General features: G+C 43.4%; 1 protein-coding gene across 1 annotated transcript in view; it reads left to right on the top strand.

The window, feature by feature from the left end:
• Positions 1-12986, top strand: part of BRSK1 (BR serine/threonine kinase 1) — a 394396-nt gene that overhangs the window by 375203 nt on the left and 6207 nt on the right. The window contains exons 17-18 of the mRNA XM_040432325.1: positions 1006-1186; positions 4042-4131. Of these exons, the coding sequence (XP_040288259.1) occupies positions 1006-1186; positions 4042-4131 (271 nt within the window). The remainder of the gene's footprint in view (positions 1-1005; positions 1187-4041; positions 4132-12986) is intronic.

Below are 12986 nucleotides of genomic sequence, written 5' to 3'. Positions count from 1 at the left end.
TGGCAACTTTTTTATCAAACTGATTAGAATGTGTCTTAAATGACTGTTTATAAGCTGACAGAATTTTTCATGTATATAAGGTCTATACATCAAGCCATCAGTGCAGCTGCCTGACGGGTTCAGTGTGAAAGTGAAAGCAAATACTCTGCAGAAAGACTGAACCTTAAACCTATAGAATAAAAACTCTTAAAAATGTTTAATAAAGACCAACTGAAAAATGATTTTTAGACCAAAATGAGTAAAATGCAATCATAAAAATATGTTCTCAATGGTGTTCATAGCCTTTAAAGGGGTGCTCCAGGTTTCTTTTTTACATTTTAAAATTTGGCCCCATGCCAGTGGAGAAAACCGTAGTCGCTTGCTCTCTGATGCTCCATTCCTGCTCACTAGCTCTCTTAGGGCCCATTCAGATGGCCGTATGAACGGGTTCACCCCTGTTACGCAATTTTGCGGAACGGGTGTGGACCCATTCATTTCAATGGGGTTGCAAAAGATGTGGACAGCACACGGTGTGCTGTCCGCATCCGTTGTTCTGTTCCACGGCTCTGCGGAAAGGATAGGGCATGTCCTATTCTTGTCTGCAATAGGCATTTTGTATTATGGTTGCGACCATGTGCGGTCCACAAACTGCCGTCTGAATGAGGCCTTAATTGGACTTGGGCTGCAGTGGCACACGTGACCCTGTCCATGCGGTAGTTGACAGACATGGCTCTGAAGTCCATTGAAGAGAGGCAGGGAGCTAGAAGCGAGTGGCAGGAAGCAGGTGAGTATGGATTTCTCCATAGCTACTGGCTGGGTGGCAAATTTAAAAAAACCTAGACACCCCCTTTAAGGACCATGACTGCAAAGAAGGTAGTGGCTGGCAGCCTTACTCAGCAATGCAGGCTTGACCATTATTGGTAGTATGCTGTTATATTATGCTACGATTTGCAGTTCATCATCAACTTGACTGTCTATTCTAGTTTATACCAGGTCGGCTGATTTTCTAAATTTTGTCTCCTTCAGATCCCAAGTTTAAGTCACAGCGTGATCTCTCAGACCAGCTTCAGAGCAGAGTACAAATCATCAGGGGGCCCATCTGTATTTCAGAAACCTGTCAAATTCCAGGTGGACATAAGTTACTCGGAGGGAGCTGAGGCACAAAAAGAGAATGGCATTTACTCTGTGACCTTCACTCTAATATCAGGTATACCAGGCGCGTTTACACGGGCCAACAGCTTGTTATTTGAAGGGAGGATAAATGAATCTAACAGAACGCCACACATGGCGTGTATTCGGCTGCATGTGTGTGCCGGTCTCTTCTGTAGGGAATGACATGAGACTTGACTCCAATGAGAGGCATTCGATAAGCTGAGCTGTCAATTAACATTCTACGCTTTGGCATTGTGGAACATCGTGTGACATGGTTACATCAGGCAGAACATTGATTGACAGCTCAGCTCGCAGAGTTTATGGCAGCACCCATTCTGATGGACATGTGTCCTCCCACGATGGCACAACCCTTGGGGGAAGATGCGCCCTTGTCACCAAGGACATTCATTACAGAGACATTTTTTTAACATTACATTTTGGAATTTTAAAATTTACACTCTACAATTACATTAATTACCATACATATAGACCTGTAAGGCCTCTTTCACACGGGCGAGATTTCCACGCGGGTGCAATGCGTGAGGTGAACGCATTGGACCCACACTGAATCCGGACCCATTCAGTTCTATGGGGCTGTGCACATGAGCGGTGATTTTCACGCATCACTTGTGCGTTGCGGGAAAATCGCATCATGCTCTATTTTGTGCGTTTTTCACGCAATGCAGGCCCCATAGAAGTGAATGGGGCTGCGTGAAAATCGCAAGCATCCGCAAGCAAGTGCGGATGCGGTGCGATTTTCACGCATGGTTGCTAGGAGACGATCGGGATGGAGACCCGATCATTATTATTTTCCCTTATAACATGGTTATAAGGGGAAATAATTGCATTCTTAATACAGAATGCTTAGTAAAATAGGGCTGGAGGGGTTAAAATAAAATAAAAAAAAATTTATTTGCCTTAATCCACTTGTTCGCGCAGCCCGGCTTCTCTTCTGTCTTCTTCTTTGCTGTGCAGGAGGAAAAGGATCTGTGGCGACGTCACTGCGCTCATCACATGGTCCGTCACATGATCATCACCATTTTTCCGCAACGCACCCGCATCTTATCCGGCTCAAATCCATGACGCCCGTGTGAAAGAGGCCTAAGAGGCATTGTGCAGCAGGACACCAGGGTCCATATGCCAGGAAATCCATATGTGAAAGTGCATCAGTATGAATCAGGGGCGTAGCTAAAGTCTCATGGGCCCTGGTGCAAGAGTTTAGCCTGGGCCCCCCCATCCCTCATTGCTTTGTGGCCAGGGGCAGGGAAGTACATTGCCTTCCTGCCCTGGGCCCAGTAGCGACTGCTACCTCTGCACCCCCTATAGCTATGCACCTGGTATGAATGCATAGTACAGGATGCAGCTGCTGTCCACCTAACCTTGTCTCTTGTGAGACCAAAAGGTGTATACAGGTATATGCTACAGAAGCTGCACGTATACAGTATGTCCACCCCTAATGGGAAGGTGGACAGCAGCTCTACTGTCTGTTCATGCTACCTTGTATACCATGACACTAACAGCAGGGGGAGCCATAGAGCACAGCATTCCAGCACCATTCTCATTCTCTTTGTTCTGGATTTCACCTCTAAGGCTTCATGCACATGGCCGTATCTACAAACAACAGATCTGCAAAATATAGATACCTTCCATGTGCATTCAGTGTTTTCTCACTCCCCTCAATAGAACAGGCCGTGTCTGCAATAGGATTGGTCTATAATTTGCAGAACGGCCACACAGATCTGCAAAAAATACATATGTATGCATGGCCCCATACAAATGAATGGGTCGGTGTGCTATCCACAAAAAATGCAGATAGCACACAGATGAAAAGTACTTTTGTGTGCATGAAGCCTAAGGCCTCCTTCACACTTCAGTGTTTGGTCAGTGATTTCCATGAGTGATTTGGGGGCAAAAAACATGTGCGGGTCAAAACCACAGAACAAATGTAGGTCTTTCCATTATACCTTATCTCTGTGTAGGCTTCACTTCTGTTTTTGGCTCATAAATCACTGATGGAAATCGCTGATCAAACACTGAAGTGTGTACGAGGCCTTAGGCCTCATGCACACGGCCGTTGTTTGGGTCCCCATCCGAGCCGCCGTTTTGGCGGCTCAGATGCGGACCCATTCAGTTCAATGGGGCCGCAAAAGATGCGGACAGCACTCCATGTGCTCTCCGCATCCGTTGCTCCGTTCCACGGCCCCGCTAAAGAAATATAACATGTCCTATTCTTGTCCGCGCTTTGCGGACAAGAATAGGCATTTATTTTGACGGCCGCCCGTTCCGCAAATTGCGAAAGGCACACGGACGCCTTCCATTTTTTGCGGATCCGCGGATTGCGGACCGCAAAAAAACGGCACGGTTGTGTGCATGAAGCCTAAGGCTGTATAGAATGTAAACTGCCCTCAAACGCTCAGGCCATTGCACAACTCAATCCAATAACTCTGCCCACATCACCTTTTATGCACCCAGTCCCATGTCATCACTGAAGTCCCTGTCTTTAAGTGCCACATATGATGCCCCACCACCCACTGTCACCTTGCGTCTCAGAGGATGTGCGACTTTTCTTCCCTCTGAACTTGTTTGTGTCTTATCACAAGGTCTTTCCTATACGGTACACTAGTGTGTAGGAGATCTTATGGAGTCCAGCATGGTCTGTAGAAGTTTGCTTCGCCTTAGCTTTATACTCCACTTTATCTGTTCTTTGTGTAAGATTTGTTATTTTCTAACGTTCATCCACTCATCCATTTTGATCTTGGAGGCAGCCTTTAGTAGCCCATCTCTGTCATGGCTGCTGTCCTCATAAGTTCTCAAATTACTCAAAATGTAATGTTTTCTGATTTATAGCTTTTAATACATGTATCTTTTATATTACATGGATTTATGTGCCTCTTTTTATGTATATTCCAGGTCCCAGTCGCCGATTTAAGAGGGTTGTAGAGACTATTCAGGCACAACTGCTGAGCACACATGACCAGCCGTCAGTTCAGGCTTTGGCAGGTACATATATATATATATATATATTTAAATGAATATATGAAATGGGATTTTTACCCAGTCATCCAACCATCACAGTTTGGCCTTTGTCAAAGTCACTTAGAGTCTTAGGGATGTATTACATAACAAGATTTTTCAGGCAATTGTCGGGAAGGATGTGTTCCTTCCCGGTAATTGCATGCTCATTAGTGGAGGAGACCGCTGCTATTACATACAGCGATCTCCTCCACAGTATGGTAAGGAGCGATCATTATCCAATTGCTTGTCCCCATACTGACCAGTTGTTTGTCGGCAGTAGATTATGATTAGACAGCACGATCTGCCCTCCCGCAAATGATTTTTAAACCTGCTTAAAAATCCTGATTGCCTAATGAACAAGTGTTTGCATGTTCATCGGGTAATTGGCGGCAGTATTATACTGCCAGATCATCACTAATGGACATTCCTATGAATGCTTGTTAGTGAATATCTGGCTGACCATCGGCAGTGTAATACAGCCCTTACACTTCCCCATCCATCATCCAACACATAGACTTCAAGAACTGACTGTCCATTTGCTGCATAATATCTCCCACCCCTTGACAGGAGCCCTTGTAATAAGATAGTCAGTGTTATTCACTTCACCTGTCAGTGGTTTTAGGCTTGGATTCCATACCTCCCTTAATCCATAAATTATTGTGGCCATTGGCTGCCATGGGTGGACGGGGTTTGATGGCATTCAGCAGCTGTATCGCTATGTGGAAACATAGCCTAACTGTTATGACTTTTGATGGGCATTCTTACTAATTAAAGGGGTTATTCCATGAATAATGTAAAAAATCAAAATCAGACGACATATAGTACATGACAATCTCTAACAAAGCTAGAACCAGCCCTGTACCTCACATGGATCCAGAGATCTCCCCATTCATTGCTCTGCTAGATTTATATCAAGCTCAGGGGGCGTGTCGTTTCTGCTGCAGCTAAGGGGGCGTGTCTCAGCTCTACCTATCACAGCTCAGGGGGCGTGTCTCATCTCTCCCTATCACAGCTCAGGGGGCAGTTGAACACTGTGCCTTGCAGTAACACGCTTAGGGAGTCTACATTTTTCCCAAAAAAGGAAGTTTCCAAAAATAAAATTTCACCACTGAATAGATAAACTACGAATTCGGTTCATACAGAATAAAGTCCACAATCACCCATCAATTTTCCCAAAAAAGGCTGTATCACAAACAAATTTCACTACTGAATTACAATGTAAATTCACTGCAGAACGGCTAATAACACGTACTTATTTTTCCGATTAATACGACCCAACAATGGCTGTATAACAATGTCGGTTCACTGCCGACCGGCTAATAAGAAGTGTTCTTTTTCCTATTAATACACCCCAAAAAATATATATATAAAAATCTCAATTCACCGCTGTACGGCAAATATATTTTCTTACAAACATATAACTGCACTGCTGAACGGCAAATATATTTTTATTTTGCCACTAATACACGGCAAAAAGGGCTTTACAACAAATAACTGCACCGCTGAACGGCAAATATATTTTTTTTGTGCGACTAATACACGGCAAAAAAGGCTTTACAACATATAACTGCACCGCTAAGCAGGAAATATATTTCACTTTTGCCCCCAATACACGCCACAAAAGGCTTTAGAACATCTAACTGCACCGCTGAACGGCAAATATATTTTACTTTTGCCACTAATACACGCCACAAAAGGCTTTAGAACATATAACTGCATCTCTGAACGGCAAATATATTTTTCTTTTGCCACTAATACACGACAAAAAGGGCTGTACTTTTCTCACTTCACCACACAACGGCTAATAAGCCCTTTTTTCCCACTAATACAAGCCAAAAAATGCTTTAGAACATATAACTGCACCACACAAGGGCAAATAAGACGTAGAAATATTTCCTTGTAATAAACCCTGTTAATGGCTGTATCAAACAGCACTTGCACCCCAATAACAAGAATGGTTTGCTGGATTTACAGAGCTGTATAATGGCAATTTGGATCCACAGTCAGTGCAGCAAGGTGTAATAGGATTGTTCCTATTACCCAGGCTGTAACCTCGCCCACTGAACCCTGTTCTACATAAATGCGGTGGAATGATTCCTCCCTATCCTTTCCCTACACCTTGAATAATCTTTCCCTGCACTTGTAATTCGTTTTTTAACACAATGAAGTCTTTCCTAGCACTGTCCCTAGCGCCTGGTGACGTCTCTCCCTGCACTAAGTACACTGGTAAATGGCTGAATCCAAGATGGCTGAGGCTATTTATAGGGCTGTGACATCACAGGGCTGGCTGGCTGCTGATTGGCTGCATGCATGGAATTATGGGTGATCCTGCCTTCCCAGAGTTCCTTGCTCCATGTCCTCACACGTGCAGCAGCCAGGAAAAAAATTAATTCTGGGAATAATATCTACAGAAAACAGCTTGTGAAGGAGCATGACAAGGTTTTTTTTCTCAAATTCTTAAGAGAAAAACCCAATCTACATATTCATAAACCCTAATAGTACCTGCACACCACTGGCGAACCTACCATATAGGCAGACCACGCAGCTGCTATGGGGCCCATAAGGGAGGGGGGCTCGCGGTGGAGGAGAGTCCCCGCCCCCTAATTGCTCCCGTCTATCTTCCGAACTGTCTCCCGTCTGCTAGCCCCACCCACGTCTCCTAGCTCCACCTCCCATCTCCTAGCTCTGTCTCCCATCTGCTAGCTCCACCTTCCATCTCCATAGGCTCAAAAAACATGCTGAATCTGACCACTGACCATGTATCCCTAGAAGATTATTGTCTTTTGAGCTCTTAAGGTCTGATTCCTCTAGCTTGTGGCAACCCCGCCAGTAATGAAGTAAGTGACAGCTTGTAGGTGAGGACAGTGCAGAGGTGTGTGTGTGAAGGGGGGGGGGGGGTCACTCAGCTTTCCCAGACTATTCCTCTGCACATATGGCATTCAGAACAGGAGGAAAGCTGGTTGTCACTACATTATGTAATGTGACTCATCTTTCCTGATGTCCTGCATGGCACAACTGCAGAGGCATGAGAAGATATGAGGGTAGGTGGGAGTTGTGTTACTCAGCTTTCTCAGACTATTCCTCTGCACATATGGCATTCAGAACAGGAGGAAAGCTGGTTGTCACTACATTATGTAATGTGACTCGTCTTTCCTGATGTCCTGCATGGCACAAGGGCAGAGGCATGAGAAGATATAAGGGTAGGTGGGAGTTGTGTTAGGGTCCATTCACACGTCCGTTTTGGTGTTCCGCATCCGTTCCGATTAAAAACGGAACGTTATGCGGATCCATTCATTTTCAATGGAATCCGCAAATAATCGGACAGCACTCATGGTGCTCTCCGATTCCGTGATTCCGTTCCGTTCGTGGGTTCCGTTATTCGGATCCTGGAAAAAAAATATACCCTGTCCTACTATTTGTCCGATTTTGCGTTCCGTCATCCCATTCTAGTCAATGGATCCGTCAAAAATGCGGATGACATGCTAAAAGCATCCTCATGTCATCCAGATTTTCGGATCCGCAAAAAACAGGAACGTTTATCTGGAAAGGTAAAAATACTGACGTGTGAATGCACCCCTACTCAGCTTTCTCAGACTATTCTCATGTCTCTCCACATGTGCCATGCAGGAGAGCTGAAAAGCTGGGTGCTATTAGATCATGTAATGTCACTCAGATGTCCTGCTATCCTGCAAGGCATAAATGCAGATAATAAGAACATGGAAAGGCAGGGGGGATGGGTTCACTCAGCTTTCCCAGAGACTCACATCTCTGCACATGTGTCATACAGGATAGCAAGTAATGTCAGTGTCTCCCAGCTGTCAGCATGACACAGAGGATGGTGGAAGGGGGGCACTCACTTGCTCAAACTTTTCTCATGTCTCTGCACATGTGCCATGCTGGACAGCAGGAAAGTTGGGTGGTATTACATCATGTAATGCCCCAGATTCATGTCAAAATATGCTGAACACCCCCAGAACCTACCAGATCCCATTCACTATAATGGGTCTGTTGGGTTCCAGCATGAGTACTGCCATTTTGTAGAAGAAAATACTGCTGCACGAGGTGGGGCAGTGGAGAAGTTAGGGAGGGTAGTGAGAGGAGAGGAGCCAGGGCGCATAGTGGGAGGGACTAGGAAAATTTAAATTCTTGCTATGGGGCCCAACGATTTCTATGTACGCCCGTGCTGCACACGTTGCATATTACGCGCTGATTTAGAGCACATATTTTCCACACTTACATTGCAATCCACAGCATGTTGATTGTGCAGATTTTCATTGCGGATTTCATCCTTTACAATGCAAAAGGTTAAATATAGAGGAAATCTTTGACAAAATCCACAAGTATGCATGCACATTTTCCTGCGGGTTGATTTCTGAAAAGCAGCAAAATACACATGAGAATCTACGTGGAAAATTTGCATTAAATAAATTCTCGTGCACATGTAGTCTAGCCTACACAGTATTAATCACCTTTACTTCTTTACCAATTAGCAGAAGCCACAAAAACTATAGCAGTTCCTGCCATCCTATGACAATAAATGGTGAAATAATGATAATGACTATAATAATGACAAATACTTATTATGAAATTATAGCTATAAGATCCCAAGGCTCCTGATTACAGGAAATCAATAATATAATAGGAAATCTGTTATAGCAGCTGAAAGGGCCAGTACCTTTATTCATTTTTAAGTGTATCCACAGAAGTTTTTTATGCAGATCACTAATTTACAAATAGGACCTAATATTACAAAATTCATAATTCTCAAGTGTTAATAGCAAAATCATTACAGGAGACAGTGGGCAGAACTAGGATAGATAGATAGATAGATAGATAGATAGATAGATAGATAGATAGATAGATAGATAGATAGATAGATAGATAGATAGATATGAGAGAGATAGATAGATAGATAGATAGATAGATAGATAGATATGAGATAGATAGATAGATAGATAGATAGATATGAGAGAGCTAGATAGATAGATAGATAGATAGATAGATATGAGCTAAATAGATAGATATGAGCTAGATAGATAGATAGAAAGATAGATAGATATGAGATAGAGATGAAAGAATAGCCAGCAGCACTCCAAGATTTCAAAAAGCAAACGGTGGTTTATTAAACCCAAAGTCAAGCGACGTTTCAACAGCTTGTTGCTGTCTTTATCAAGCATGGTGCACATGTGTTACAAGCATTGTTTAAATAGAGGTGTCAATCCACATTAAATTGACATCAATTAAACAGAATATATTAAAAATACAAAACATAAATATTGTTGGTGATAACAAAAGTTACATGTGTTAAATAGCCGACATCCGGCGAATATAATGTATACAGTGAAAAAAAACATTAGTGCAATATATCATGCTTACTGTAGAAGAAAACATAATAAGTGCAGGTGTTTGAAATGATGCAGTGAATTAAAAACTCACTATCCGGTGGGGAGCCGTCTGTGGCATAGATCGCGTGCAGTGGCGTCTCCATGTGCAAACTGCGCATGCGCGGGAAACAAAGTCCCGCGATCACCGCAGCAACCAGAGACTGGAATGCAGCCAGGAATACAAATGGCCGCAGCGGTCTCTCATATGTTGTGCGCATGTCCTAACGGTAATAGATGCCGCCCAGTAGTAGCCACATAAAGGTATTCATGAAGCAAAAAACAAAACAGAACCATGGATCGCAAAGCTATCACCAAATATATGATCAGAGAGATACCGGCACTGTCACCCACCGGTACACATGACTAAGCATGTGAGACCCCTGAGTAGTACCGTGCACTGTCTCGACCACATATGTGATAAAAAAATATATGAATGGAGTGAAATGGTGAATCATCCAAATATGATGGAACAAATCAAAGAACCATCAATGCGCAAATCCCTCATAGGGGTGTATCACCATCCCACCCATATATTACAACTTGAGATCAAACAAATGACCATATAGATCCAGGTATCATAGCAAAGAATTATTTATATATAAAAAAAGGACTACATGGGAGGGCATCCAGAACACATTGGACAAGAAGTCACATAAATAATATAAACACAATGAATGAAGCTTGAGGAGCCCACTGCAATCACGGTATGCGACATTTCACCCAGCGCCCCAATTACGGTAGTGAGAAGACAACGAACCTAAAAACAAAGAGAGAATATTTGAACATAATTCTCATCTAGAATTTACACTTGATTAAATATACTTGTGTACGCATACATAAACATGTGCATTTAACCCAAAGCAAGGAATAAAGATCAAACAATCACAGAAGGGAGACATACAAGGCGCGACTAGTGCGACACTAATCACACCTTGAAATCCACGTTTAACCCATTGGGTCTCAAAGTTTTCAACGTATAAATCCAATATAGTTCTCGTTTTTTGAGAAGAGCTTGTCTATCTCCCCCCCGTCTCCCTAATTCAATCTGCTCCAAAATACGGAATCTCAAATCGTTCTGTGTGTGTCCCGCCTCTTTGAAATGTTTAGACACAGGAAGGTCTAGTTTTTCTTTCCTGATAGAGTAACGGTGCTGATTCAACCGTGTCTTTACATCCCACGTGGTCTCACCAACATACCATTTCCCACAAGGACAGGTAAGCTGGTAGACCACGTAGGATGAATCACATGTCAGAAATTGGGTGATTTTCATCATCCCATTTGATGCCGGATTAAAGAATGTGTCTCCCTTGATCATTAATTTGCAATTAATGCAATGATAGCACGGATAGCAGCCAGTGCGAGTGGAGCCACACATTGCTCTCACACTCGCCCTGGCACTACCCACGTCGGCCCTTACCAATCTGTCACCCAAATTTCTCCCTCTCCGGTAGGAAAACAGAGGGGGCGTTTGAAATTCTGCTATATGGGGGAAGCTATTGCCGATCAACCTCCAGTGTCTCCGAATGACACCCGCAATCTGCGAACTGTCAGTGGAGAAACTGGAGATGAAGGGAATGCGTGAGTTTTGAGGAACATTCTGTTTAGTAATAATCGATTGAGTCTCCACTCTCGTGATGGTATCCCTAATCAATTTTTTGGGGTATCTACGTGTGGCAAATTTATTGCCCATTTCCTGAAGCCTAGTGTGTCTGACTTGGCTATCTTTAACTATACGTTGTACACGTAGAAACTGGCTATAAGGTAATGAACGGATCATGGAGCGGGGATGGTGGCTATCATACCGTAGCAAGGTATTCTTGTCAGTTGGTTTTACAAACAAATCCGTACTCAAACCCCGTCCCATGATCCGGACTTCTGTGTCAAGAAACTGGAGCTTATCAGTGGACTGAACCATGGTAAATTTCACAGTAGGATCAATCTCGTTGAGAAATGCGTGGAATGCAAGGAGGCCCAACGTGTCGCCCATCCACACCAACTGACAAGAATACCTTGCTACGGTATGATAGCCACCATCCCCGCTCCATGATCCGTTCATTACCTTATAGCCAGTTTCTACGTGTACAACGTATAGTTAAAGATAGCCAAGTCAGACACACTAGGCTTCAGGAAATGGGCAATAAATTTGCCACACGTAGATACCCCAAAAAATTGATTAGGGATACCATCACGAGAGTGGAGACTCAATCGATTATTACTAAACAGAATGTTCCTCAAAACTCACGCATTCCCTTCATCTCCAGTTTCTCCACTGACAGTTCGCAGATTGCGGGTGTCATTCGGAGACACTGGAGGTTGATCGGCAATAGCTTCCCCCATATAGCAGAATTTCAAACGCCCCCTCTGTTTTCCTACCGGAGAGGGAGAAATTTGGGTGACAGATTGGTAAGGGCCGACGTGGGTAGTGCCAGGGCGAGTGTGAGAGCAATGTGTGGCTCCACTCGCACTGGCTGCTATCCGTGCTATCATTGCATTAATTGCAAATTAATGATCAAGGGAGACACATTCTTTAATCCGGCATCAAATGGGATGATGAAAATCACCCAATTTCTGACATGTGATTCATCCTACGTGGTCTACCAGCTTACCTGTCCTTGTGGGAAATGGTATGTTGGTGAGACCACGTGGGATGTAAAGACACGGTTGAATCAGCACCGTTACTCTATCAGGAAAGAAAAACTAGACCTTCCTGTGTCTAAACATTTCAAAGAGGCGGGACACACACAGAACGATTTGAGATTCCGTATTTTGGAGCAGATTGAATTAGGGAGACGGGGGGGGAGATAGACAAGCTCTTCTCAAAAAACGAGAACTATATTGGATTTATACGTTGAAAACTTTGAGACCCAATGGGTTAAACGTGGATTTCAAGGTGTGATTAGTGTCGCACTAGTCGCGCCTTGTATGTCTCCCTTCTGTGATTGTTTGATCTTTATTCCTTGCTTTGGGTTAAATGCACATGTTTATGTATGCGTACACAAGTATATTTAATCAAGTGTAAATTCTAGATGAGAATTATGTTCAAATATTCTCTCTTTGTTTTTAGGTTCGTTGTCTTCTCACTACCGTAATTGGGGCGCTGGGTGAAATGTCGCATACCGTGATTGCAGTGGGCTCCTCAAGCTTCATTCATTGTGTTTATATTATTTATGTGACTTCTTGTCCAATGTGTTCTGGATGCCCTCCCATGTAGTCCTTTTTTTATATATAAATAATTCTTTGCTATGATACCTGGATCTATATGGTCATTTGTTTGATCTCAAGTTGTAATATATGGGTGGGATGGTGATACACCCCTATGAGGGATTTGCGCATTGATGGTTCTTTGATTTGTTCCATCATATTTGGATGATTCACCATTTCACTCCATTCATATATTTTTTTATCACATATGTGGTCGAGACAGTGCACGGTACTACTCAGGGGTCTCACATGCTT

Source organism: Bufo bufo, chromosome 1 (genome assembly GCF_905171765.1).
Source record: "Bufo bufo chromosome 1, aBufBuf1.1, whole genome shotgun sequence".
In the NCBI taxonomy this organism is placed as follows: Eukaryota; Metazoa; Chordata; class Amphibia; order Anura; family Bufonidae; genus Bufo; species Bufo bufo.
This window is presented reverse-complemented; position numbering and strand designations above follow the sequence as displayed.